Source organism: Glandiceps talaboti, chromosome 19 (assembly GCF_964340395.1).
Source record: "Glandiceps talaboti chromosome 19, keGlaTala1.1, whole genome shotgun sequence".
NCBI classification, from domain to species: domain Eukaryota; kingdom Metazoa; phylum Hemichordata; class Enteropneusta; family Spengelidae; genus Glandiceps; species Glandiceps talaboti.
The window spans coordinates 1615586-1629207 of record NC_135567.1 but is presented as its reverse complement, the minus strand read 5'-3'; the positions used below and the strand labels follow the sequence as shown (position 1 = coordinate 1629207).

General features: G+C 34.7%; 2 protein-coding genes across 2 annotated transcripts in view; one reads left to right on the top strand and one right to left on the bottom strand.

The window, feature by feature from the left end:
* Positions 1-3900: 3900 nt before the first annotated feature.
* LOC144449905 (ornithine decarboxylase antizyme 1-like) lies at positions 3901-10233 on the bottom strand. The gene is made up of 4 exons (XM_078140453.1): positions 10005-10233; positions 8220-8353; positions 7762-7999; positions 3901-6799 (listed from the first exon to the last, which is right to left on the bottom strand). Exons 1-4 carry the CDS (start codon positions 10078-10080, stop codon positions 6690-6692), a joined length of 558 nt encoding a protein of 185 aa, XP_077996579.1. The 5' UTR covers positions 10081-10233; the 3' UTR covers positions 3901-6689.
* LOC144449904 (dynactin subunit 6-like) overlaps positions 10085-13622 on the top strand; it is a 28962-nt gene continuing 25424 nt past the window's right edge. Inside the window, exon 1 of the mRNA XM_078140452.1 lies at positions 10085-10342. Coding sequence (XP_077996578.1) covers positions 10227-10342 — 116 coding nt within the window. The 5' untranslated portion in view covers positions 10085-10226. The remainder of the gene's footprint in view (positions 10343-13622) is intronic.

The following is a 13622-nucleotide window of genomic DNA, read 5'->3' as shown; positions in this document are numbered from 1 at the left end:
AATGCCAGGACATAGAAATCTGTCTGTTGAATGCCAGGACATAGAAATCTGTCTGTTGAATGCCAGGACATAGAAATCTGTCAGTTGAATGCCATGACATAGAAATCTGTCTGTTGAATGCCAGGACATAGAAATCTGTCTGTTGAATGCCAGGACATAGAAATCTGTCTGTTGAATGCCAGGACATAGAAATCTGTCAGTTGAATGCCAGGACATAGAAATCTGTCTGTTGAATGCCAGGACATAGAAATCTGTCTGTTGAATGCCAGGACATAGAAATCTGTCTGTTGAATGCCAGGACATAGAAATCTGTCAGTTGAATGCCAGGACATAGAAATCTGTCTGTTGAATGCCAGGACATAGAAATCTGTCTGTTGAATGCCAGGACATAGAAATCTGTCTGTTGAATGCCAGGACATAGAAATCTGTCACTTGAATGCCAGGACATAGGAATCTGTCAGTTGAATGCCAGGACATAGAAATCTGTCTGTTGAATGCCAGGACATAGAAATCTGTCTGTTGAATGCCAGGACATAGAAATCTGTCAGTTGAATGCCAGGACATAGAAATCTGTCAGTTGAATGCCAGGACATAGAAATCTGTCTGTTGAATGCCAGGACATAGAAATCTGTCACTTGAATGTCAGGACATAGAAATCTGTCAGTTGAATGCCAGGACATAGAAATCTGTCTGTTGAATGCCAGGACATAGAAATCTGTCTGACGTCGTTGTCGTTGTTGTTGTTGTTGTTGTTGTTGTTGTATGCCAAGTGTGAATTCTACATGACTCTGATAAAATACACAACACTGATTTGTAACAATGACATGGTTCTATCTTACAGATATTTCTACATAATGTCTAGACACTCTTATATGGACATGACATGACATTACACTACACCAGACTGACATGACACTACATTATATGATACACTGAGACGGACACAACACTATAGTATACGTGACTGACAACACTACACCAAACAAACCTGACAGACTGCTAGTACTGTATCTACCAAAATCATGTGTCTAACACTGTAACATAAAATGGCACTTCTACCTTTTGTAATATATCCTCAAATGAAGCCAACTATTTTTACAGAATTTTGTGAAATAAATCTGTGTACATGTTTTTTTTCACTTTTAAGACAATGGCTGTTCCAATATTGTAGCTCTTCCAGAATGATAGTTTGTTGATTGTTGACTCCAGTGTAGATGGGGGGGGGGGGGTACCACAATGCACTAAGACTTGTACAACATTTGACCTAATATTGTAATAAAAAGTTGTCTGTTTTTTTTTCAATTATGATACTGTGTGTGTATGGATTAACCAGTGAGATACAACCCTGGAAACCTAGCTGTCAGGTGATAGTCTGTGTGTGTGTGTGTGTGTGAATGTATTGACCAGTGAGATACAACCCTGGAAACCTAGCTGTCAGGTGATAGTCTGTGTGTGTGTGTGTGTGTGTGTGTGTGTGTGTGTGAATGTATTAACCAGTGAGATACAACCCTGGAAACCTAGCTGTCAGGTGATAGTCTGTGTGTGTGTGTGTGTATGTATGTGTGTGAATGTATTGACCAGTGAGATACAACCCTGGAAACCAAACTACCGATATCAGTTATTACTGTATGTGATTTACTGTGTGTAAATGTATTGACCAGTGAGATACAACCCTGGAAACCAAACTACCGATATCAGTTATTACTGTATGTGATTTACTGTGTGAATGTATTGACCAGTGAGATACAACCCTGGAAACCAAACTACCGATATCAGTTATTACTGTGTGATTTACTGTGTGTAAATGTATTGACCAGTGAGATACAACCCTGGAAACCTAACTACCGATATCAGTTATTACTGTATGTGATTTACTGTGTGTAAATGTATTGACCAGTGAGATACAACCCTGGAAACCAAACTACCGATATCAGTTATTACTGTATGTGATTTACTGTGTGAATGTATTGACCAGTGAGATACAACCCTGGAAACCAAACTACCGATATCAGTTATTACTGTATGTGATTTACTGTGTGTAAATGTATTGACCAGTGAGATACAACCCTGGAAACCTAACTACCGATATCAGTTATTACTGTATGTGATTTACTGTGTGTAAATGTATTGACCAGTGAGATACAACCCTGGAAACCTAACTACCGATATCAGTTATTACTGTATGTGATTTACTGTGTGTGAATGTATTGACCAGTGAGATACAACCCTGGAAACCTAACTATTGTAAAAATCAGATAAATAAAAGTCATTGACTGAAACACCCCAAAATTACAACTATTTATGTGTAGCAAGTCTAGTAGTTTTCAGTCTAGTAACTGTAGCGTACTATATTGTGATTTTGAGGGTTCTTTCCTCTGTTTTTGTACCTTTTTCCATTCCGATGTTTGACTGGAAGCAATCGCTACAATTTCTCCAACGGTAACGCAAATGGACGAGGTCACACTGAAAACGTGAGTGAGATGTCAGTGTACTACCCGTTTCAAAATGTTGCTACTTTTGGGTTTTCCTCACGGTCGAATTGCAGAGCCAAACTTACGCGAAATATTAGGAGAACAAGAGGTTAATTTGCTATTTCGTTATTTGATGGGCGATAATGCAATATTATAGCGTAAAGTTACGGGGAATGACAGAAAATCTTTAGTCAGTGGTTACGATGCCTATAGACTCTATGCTTTGCAACAATGCTCTACAATTCTGGCCCTCACTTCCGGTTCTAAAACAGCGCCCCTAGTGGCCAAACAATCATATCTTTTATCTTTTCGGGGCTTCTTCGATAACCGGAATACGGCGTATTATTTTCCATTTCTAACGTAAGGGGACATCTTATGAAACTTCAAATTACTAAATGTCTGTATTGCCACCTACAGACACAGATGACAGTCAGGTAGTGTGGGTTAACATCAGTAAAGGTTTGGTTAAGATGTGTAGACTGTAGTTTTTGTTTACTGATGTCTATTACAACCATCAGCAATGTATTTTTTTCACAACATTGTTTAGTTTTATTCACATGTTGACTACACTCGTCATAGCCTGATTGCCTGAATGCCAGTCTCCCTATGACGTCACAAAATAAGCGTGGTCTATAAGGAACCGAAAATACCTGAAAACTCTCGAAGTAAATCCGAAGGGAACTGACTGAAAAAAGGTCATTTTAAGGTGTTTGCAGACGCTTTTTTAAAGTTTTAAAACCAGAATATGTTTCACAAACATGTCGTCTAGCAAAATAGCAAATAATGAATGTGAGCATTCCTTTTAATAACTAAGTGCCAACATATATTTGATGGCGACCACACCCAAAGTTTATTAATGCTTTCTCTGTCAGTTGGAGTAACTTGTATTCCCTCCTTTCAGCATTATAACATCTCTGTCAGTTAGAGTAAATGTCTTGAACTTCCAAGGTAAATTACTGTATCCACTGTTATTTAAATAGACCCCTGTGTATGGAGGTACATTGTATCTTCAATCTGATTAAAATCCTATGTAGATGTCGGCTAATTGTTCATTGCTATTTTAGCTTCGTTATTTTGCCTGAATTGACCTTCTTGGTACATGTTTACATTTTTTAGCATGATCGCCTCCTCTCCTCGTAGAGGCGGCGATCAGGCTAAAAAATGTAAACATGTACCAAGGTCAATTCAGGCAAAATAACGAAGCTAAAATAGCAATGAACGATTAGCCGACATCTACATCGGATTATAATCAGATTGATTGTATCTTGTACCTCCAAGGTAAATTACTGTATCCAATCCTCTACTATCTGACGTTGCTTCTTTCATTTTTACCTCTCACACTAAACTTTACCAAATGTTGGTAACTGAACTACCTCAGTGCTCAGATAAAAACCTACAACACACAATAAGACATGTTTGTTGATGTTTTATTCATATAAATACTACAACAGGGTCACATAACTTTCCAAACAAGGACAATTAAAATGATAATGTTATGCTAATTTATTCAATTTTACTCCCAGGTGTAGGGAATGCAGTCATCTGTAGACAGTTTACTGACTAAAATATTACAAATAATTCATTTGTCAATACTTACAAAATAATACTCTGTCAATCCATTCCTTCACTGTCAGCAATATTAATTAGCATGGTATTCTTTGTAACCAGATGGGTATTTTTGTCAGCAATATTAATTAGCATGGTATTCTTTGTAACCAGATGGGTATTTTTGTCATGGTGGCAGGCTTGTTTTTTGAACAGTTGAGTCTTTTACAGTGTTTTCACAAAATGTGAAGAATTAACTTGTGCTTTTAAATATCACGTTTTTAAATATGGACGACAAAGTCTAGTGGATAAAGAAACTACCTAAATTTGTATACCTTCTTTTCAGTCCAAAATTTGCTTCTGATTGGCCAGCAAGGTCATGAATATATAATACTTCATCTGATTGGCCAGCAAGGATATGAATGTATAACGTTGCATCTGATTGGCCATCAAGGTATAACACTTCAAACATTCTAACTTTGTATAGTTGTCTAAGTATAGAAATGTTCCTCATTCAAAATAACCATCAAAGTCAAAGTCTGTCAAATATCTGCAAACTTATATACATCACAAATACAAACTAAACTTTTCAAAAAAGAACATAAACATTCTGTTATCAATCCTGAAAAGACTTTGTCACAAAAAAAAAAGAAAATTCAGTTTTAGTTTTGGTTCAAATATTTTGATGAAACGAAATGACCTTGGAATGAAGTAAAACCATTGTAATGACTAATTAAATAGTAATTAATAATTTTATCTTCATTTTGGGATAGGAACCATGAAATGTTTTGTGTAACGAGGTAAGCTAGACTTAAGTCCTATCTCCAGTAACAATATGTTTTGATATTGGTCACAAATTTAACCATAATCATTGGAGGAAACAACAACAATGGTCATTAATTTAATGACAAAAACAAAGATAAATTGGCAATCTGGGTCAAAATTGACTTCTTGTACAACTGTAATTTATTTATGAAGAATGGTAAGTAAGGTAACTAAATTTGAATCCTTCACAGTAAATAGGTGAAATGTTTACTTAAAAATGAGCTACACAGGATTGTTAGTTGTCTACACATCAACTTAATGGTTGTTTGTTTGTCTAGAGTATAAAGTTGGTTTCAGATTCAGCATCAGATTCAGATTCACATTAGAGGACAATGAGGCTAGTCTATATTTTTAGCCTCAGGTTCTCATATTCTAAAAATCACTATAACACCAGAAGAAAAGCAGTCCAACAAGAAATCATACCATAAGGGAGGGACTACAGGAAATGTCCCATTTCTCACACATTGTCAAATATTACTTCTACAAGCTTTTAAATAACACTAAAGTCTTTTTAACAGCTGTAATGTATAGATACATCATTGGAGTAGTACACCTACCAACAAACACATCAGCTGAACTTTGACCTCTCACTAATGTCCTGTCAACAAAGTTTTATCTCTTCTTTCATCAGGTAATTTTCCCCATGCAAACTAAGACATCCACTCTCCCATGCAAACTAAGACATCCACTCTCCCATGCAAACTAAGACATCCACTCTCCCATGCAAACTAAGACATCCACTCTCCCATGCAAACTAAGACATCCACTCTCCCATGCAAACTAAGACATCCACTCTCCCATGCAAACTAAGACATCCACTCTCCCATCAAGTGGACATTAGTAGTTTTTGTTTGACAGACAACCATGTGATTTTAACATTCATGTATTGACAACTGACAATCAAGTGATTTTATCAAAACTACAAAATAATGAAATGAAAAAACTTACCCTAACCTATTATCTCAAACTGATGGGCAAAAAAATAAAGACTTGTACATGAGATTTGTAACCAAACTAGAGAGTTTAAAAGGATTTGTGACTATATGTAACCAAACTAGGGAGTCTTAGTGATTTGTAACTAGCTGCATCAAGAAAGGGAGTTATAGATAGGCCTATGGAATAGACCACTGAACAACCAGTAACACCAAATTTGATTGGTTCATAAGTGAACACTATACCAGTAACACCAAATTTGATTGGTTCACAAGTGAACACTATATGTCACATATGTGATCAAGTTAGGGGGTTTGGGTAAGGGGAAGGAATAGGATTAGACCCCCTAACATACACCCTTTAAACTGGCACACGCTGAGTTTATATGTTTTTAGGCTATAACTTTTTCTGCATATTTCAAAGTTACTCACAATATTGTACTTACTGATGTATACTTAACCATCACTTGCAAGTAACTGACCTGGTATTACGATATAACTTATGAATGATCTGAATATACAGACACTCACTACTGTGCAATCAACAATTCTAACATTAGCAGAACACAAAGTGTAATGTCATAGAAGGTATACATTGACATAAACATTATACTACAATAATTTAATCCAAGTTATTTGTAAGTATTTTGACATGGATTAAAAAGCTTATAAACTCAGTTTGTGCCAGTTAAAGTTGTTATGGTGCTTTTATTGTGCCCATCTAATGGTGTTTTGATAGATATAACTAATACAAGATAAAAACAAGAAGACTTTGGTAAAATGACATCAACATGGGTTATACAAGGGATGTATATACACATTTATTTCAAGACAGAAGATGTCTAAAAAATCCTGAATTCTCTGATGTTAATATATCACTGAGATAACATGTGACAATCATGTGACAAGATCTGTGTTACTCTATCTTGTAGGCAAGGAACATGTAGTCAGGTTTGTTTGGTATTTCAGGATGACCTGGTGGAATGGCCTGGAATCCAAGAAACATAAATGTACGTACCAATACAGCTGTCAAAATAAATAACAAACACACAATTAGTACTCAATTTCACTTTTGTTCCAAACACAATTTGAAAAATTTGACCTCAAATATTTGATTGCACACTTCAGTCTTTGTCAGTACAATGGTTTACAAACACAGATGAATTTCAATTTCAAAACACAAATAAATGTACTTTGTCACATTTCAATAATTTGTCATTTTTTAGGGAAGAAATTTCTTTCAATAGTGGGTTTGGACTTTTACACGCATGACCAACACAAATCAACTTTAGTACTGCATTTTTATGAATGTTTATATGTTTTGTAAGACTGTTTTGTAAAGTTCCTGATGATGCTGACAAGAGGTTTTTTTACAGTAGTGAGAATGTAAACAAATATGGCCGCCTCCATGATCACATAGTGAAACGTCAACCGGAACTTCCATGTGTGAAGTAATTCTTATACCTCCAGTTGATAACTAAATTAGCGTTGCAAACCACGGCCTCTTTTATGGCACCGTCCATTAGTTCGAGGAAGAAATAACAGCTCTGGTTTGTGAGAATGAAGTCTTAAATATATAACACAGTATGTCTTGGAATGTGTATTGGAGAGTATGTAATTTTAGTGTGCATCATTGTACTGATGAATACATACAAGTTACAACACATGCATTCAAAATAAAAGGTATTTACATAGTGTACATGATATGATGATGTGTATGTGTGGATTTATTATGAATGAATGTTTATGAAGACATTGTGGATATGAGTGATAATAAATGATAGTAAAATAGGACCCCATATTTTCAGCAGTGATGGGTCCCTGGGACTCACTGATTTCAAAGTCTAGTGCAATCCCTGGTACACGCATTTATACCAGATCTTACCAAGTATGTCACATGACCATACCATGTTAACATGATGGGGACAAAGATAGCCAAAATTTGGTGGCATTAGAAGAGTGTTATTAGAATAAATAGTTCAACTTACCTCTGTCATACCTTGCCTTGTCAAAGCAGACAATAACATGAGTACAGGCTAGTTTTTCTTCTGCATACTCTAGCAGTGCCACAAAACTGTCTCTACTCCCTTCAGGTAAATTACCTTTGGGTAATTCCACCAATAGTTTGCATTGCCACAGTACAGCGTCCCAAGACACACACAGTTTATCTGTAAGGTGGTGCTGGAAACGCAATGACGTCACAGGCAGGTTATCTAGACAATCCTCCTACAAATAAAGACACATAGTTATTACAAATGTAATGTTTAGTAAAGTTTCTACACATAGTTATTACAAATGTAATGTTTAGTAAAGTTTCTACACATAGTTATTACAAATGTAATGTTTAGAAATGTTTCCACACATATTACAATAGTGACATTGAAAGGTTTTTAAAATGAAAACTTAACCTGTAGAAATTGTAGAAAAGAGTAGATTATATACTTACACCAAAGAGTGTCTCAACCATTGAACCATCTTGGCCTGCCTGAGGTTCTGTTTCTACAATCTCATTAGTAGGGACATCAGGAATACCACCCAGGCCCTCGACCAAGGGTAATAAGATAGTGTTTACTGGGCTCCCTAGGTGTGCAAAAAAATAACAATTATACATAGTAAATGTGTGTAACTGTCGATAAAATTGCAGGAATTAATTGGTTTAATTAGGGGAACAAAGACATTTTCATAAACATTGGGTTCTAGAGAATAATTTCATGATTTTACATTACACAAAATTCTCATCATTGCTAAAATATACCAAATTATTCACTGAATCATGGTCTTTACAGAGATCAAATGTTTCCTGATTCCTGGGACAAGATGTCAGCGTACTACCCGTTTCAAAATGCTGTATGCATTGGTACATTTCCTGATTTGACGGAATTGCTGTACCTCCTGAATACTTCTTGGGGCTTGAAGGTTCCGTAATTAATGCTGGCGTTAGGAAATGTCTGATTTTTTGGCAGGTAAGTAAGCAGAAAAACCCACCCAACTTTGCGATTCCGATCTGAAGGTGGTGCTACTATTTGCGTTTACATTACAGGAATTGTAGCATTTGATTCGGGTTAAACATCCGAACAAAAAAAGGCAATCGGATCTTTTCCAGTTCCATTTGTAATTTTAAATGGCCCACTTTATAAATGTCACCATATTTGATCGCGACATCCAATAGGGCATCGTACATAAGGAGGCATGAAGCCTTAAATTACAGGAATTGAATAACGATTGAACTTGTGATTTCAGGTTTTTTGGTCATCTGAACTGGGACTTTTGTAGCCATGGCGAGGTAAAATGACTAAATAATTGATTTATTGCTAAATATTTAACCACAGTGTGTGTTAATTCTTTAGTTACCAGTAATTCTGGTAAGCCCTGGTTTTACAGCTTTCTCTTTGCAGGACGGAGAAGGAAGGGATAACTTACTCCGTATGCAAGCAGGACTAAAAATGTGTGAAACGTGTTTTATCGAATCATCAAGTTTTCCCATGGATTGCCCAATTGTTGACATTATCTGGTTTTCACTTTAAATGCAATACAATGAAAATGTAGTTACAATATGTTGTAATATTGATTTCAACTTCCCTCAAAACAAAATGTTCCAGCACTAATTAATTATTGATACCTTTTAAAAGCCGTATTCACACTTTGTTATTTAACAGTAGGATAGGACTTTATTCAATATTCTCTGATATGATAGAGATAATTGCATGAAACTCCTGTATGGACGGCCACTCCCTCGCCTTGGGAGAATTAGCATATTGACGATAACGTCAGCTGACTACTGTACTGGGTACACTAGTCACCGTCACCGCCTCACACACAGATAAACAAAACAATTTTTTTGACATACGTAACTTTTTAGGCGATGATTGAGAGCTTAATAATAAAATGATCTGATTATAAGCATGTAAGTGACCGATTTTGCCTAATTCGTCGGAAAAATCTGGAGTATTTCCGCTTAGATCGTGAAAAAAATTGTCGCCTCACTGAGTCAGAAAAGACGTGAACGAGATATCATCAACAATGGCGAACTGTGTCGATTTGACGATCCGGCGAAAATAACAAATGTTTACGCCATTAACAGGCTATGTTTTTAGCAGGATCGTACCGACAAGACAACCGGACAAACCAGTCTTGTTTCAAATTTGAAGTGGTCACACTCAATACCATAGAAAAACCCGGCTGCGTGGCAAAATTTGCTTACGCAACGCCAACAACAGCCTTCCATACTTACAGATTTGTTGAGGATAAAGGAAGCCCCTGACTTGCTTCGAGACTACTTCTTGATTTTTTCGTCGTTTCTTCTTCATTTTCTATAAAATTATGGTCTACACTGTTCGTATTATGTGACATAAGCACCATCGGTATCAACTCCGTGGACTCTTTCCACTTATCAATCATCCAAATGAGGTAAAACGGCCGCTCCTTTGGCTCTGAGTTTACTCGAAAATCTCTAATGACGAAACAATCACCGGAAGTGGCCGAAAAAAGCCGAACATCACTCGACGATCTCTTTTTATGTCGAGAGGGCGCAATTTACAATATGGCGACGACTCACGGACACAAACCAAGGTAAATGCATACAAATTTTATATTTTATCGATATTCAAAATACTGTTACCATCAGAAAATATATATAGCTACAGATTAAAACGTTCACGTTCTAATAGAAATAGCTAACAATATATTTTAATATTTTTTATAGAAAAATAAAACTAACAATATTTTGAGTTTTATTCATGGACTTTACATTGTGGATGGATCATAGTGTACTAACAATAACATGGAACTATAACCCCTACTTCCATTGTACTAATATCTAGCATGTATGTAGTCTACCGATCCCAGGACTATAACCCCTACTTCCATGATACTAATATCTAGCATGTATGTAGTCTACCGATCCCAGGACTATCCGTGGCACAGACACTCGAATCAGTCCCTGTGATTCAACCACACTAAACTAAACCAAGTACCCGTGATCCTTGGTATTATCGAAGCATCGAATGAGAGATCTTCAGACTCAATGATATGGATATAGCACCAGATTATTTTCTCTCATGACTGCCCACCTTCAACATTTTGAAGATTTTCCTAGTGTCTGCACAACAGAAAATTACCAAATGTGACAAACTAAATAGATAACAATAATTAGGATACACTAGTCTATTCTCATGTTAAGATACATTACCATATACTAGTCTATTCTCATGTTAAGATACATTACCATATACTAGTCTATTCTCATGTTAAGATACATTACCATATACTAGTGTATTCTTATGTTAAGATACATTACCATACACTAGTCTATTCTCCTGTTAAGATACATTACCATACACTAGTCTATTCTTATGTTAAGATACATTACCATACACTAGTCTATTCTTATGTTAAGATACATTACCACACACTAGTCTATTCTCATGTTAAGATACATCACCATATACTAGTCTATTCTTATGTTAAGATACATTACCATACACTAGTCTATTCTTATGTTAAGATACATTACCATACACTAGTCTATTCTTATGTTAAGATACATTACCATACACTAGTCTATTCTCCTGTTAAGATACATTACCATACACTAGTCTATTCTTATGTTAAGATACATTACCATACACTAGTCTATTCTTATGTTAAGATACATTACCACACACTAGTCTATTCTCATGTTAAGATACATCACCATATACTAGTCTATTCTTATGTTAAGATACATTACCATACACTAGTCTATTCTTATGTTAAGATACATTACCATACACTAGTCTATTCTTATGTTAAGATACATTACCACACACTAGTCTATTCTCATGTTAAGATACATTACCATATACTAGTCTATTCTCATGTTAAGATACATTACCATATACTAGTCTATTCTCATGTTAAGATACATTACCATATACTAGTGTATTCTTATGTTAAGATACATTACCATACACTAGTCTATTCTCCTGTTAAGATACATTACCATACACTAGTCTATTCTTATGTTAAGATACATTACCATACACTAGTCTATTCTTATGTTAAGATACATTACCACACACTAGTCTATTCTCATGTTAAGATACATCACCATATACTAGTCTATTCTTATGTTAAGATACATTACCATACACTAGTCTATTCTTATGTTAAGATACATTACCATACACTAGTCTATTCTTATGTTAAGATACATTACCATACACTAGTCTATTCTTATGTTAAGATACATTACCACACACTAGTCTATTCTTATGTTAAGATACATTACCATACACTAGTCTATTCTTATGTTAAGATACATTACCATACACTAGTCTATTCTCATGTTAAGATACATTACCACAGACTAGTCTATTCTCATGTTAAGATACATTACCATATACTAGTCTATTCTCATGTTAAGATACATTACCACACACTAGTCTATTCTTATGTTAAGATACATTACCATACACTAGTCTATTCTCATGTTAAGATACATTACCATACACTAGTGTATTCTTATGTAAAGATACATTACCACACACTAGTCTATTCTTATGTTAAGATACATTACCATACACTAGTCTATTCTTATGTAAAGATACATTACCACACACTAGTCTATTCTCATGTTAAGATACATTACCATACACTAGTCTATTCTTATGTTAAGATATATTACCATACACTAGTCTATTCTTATGTTAAGATACATTACCATACACTAGTCTATTCTTATGTTAAGATACATTACCATACACTAGTCTATTCTTATGTTAAGATACATTACCATACACTAGTCTATTCTTATGTTAAGATACATTACCATACACTAGTCTATTCTCATGTTAAGATACATTACCATACACTAGTCTATTCTCATGTTAAGATACATTACCATACACTAGTCTATTCTTATGAATATGTTAAGATACATTACCATACACTAGTCTATTCTTATGTTAAGATACATTACCATACACTAGTCTATTCTCATGTTAAGATACATTACCATACACTAGTCTATTCTTATGAATATGTTAAGATACATTACCATACACTAGTCTATTCTTATGTTAAGATACATTACCATACACTAGTCTATTCTTATGTTAAGATACATTACCACAGACTAGTCTATTCTCATGTTAAGATACATTACCATACACTAGTCTATTCTTATGTTAAGATACATTACCACACACTAGTTTATTCTTATGTTAAGATACATTACCACACACTAGTCTATTCTTATGTTAAGATACATTACCACACACTAGTCTATTCTTATGTTAAGATACATATACCATACACTAGTCTATTCTTATGTTAAGATACATTACCACACACTAGTCTATTCTTATGTTAAGATACATTACCACACACTAGTCTATTCTTATGTAAAGATACATTACCACACACTAGTCTATTCTCATGTTAAGATACATTACCATACACTAGTCTATTCTTATGTTAAGATACATTACCAAACACTAGTCTATTCTCATGTTAAGATACATTACCATACACTAGTCTATTCTTATGTTAAGATACATTACCATACACTAGTCTATTCTTATGTTAAGATACATTACCATACACTAGTCTATTCTTATGTTAAGATACATTACCATACACTAGTCTATTCTCATGTTAAGATACATTACCATATACTAGTCTATTCTTATGTTAAGATACATTACCATACACTAGTCTATTCTCATGTTAAGATACATTACCATACACTAGTGTATTCTTATGTTAAGATACATTACCATACACTAGTCTATTCTTATGTTAAGATACATTACCACAGACTAGTCTATTCTTATGTTAAGATACATTACCATACACTAGTGTATTCTTA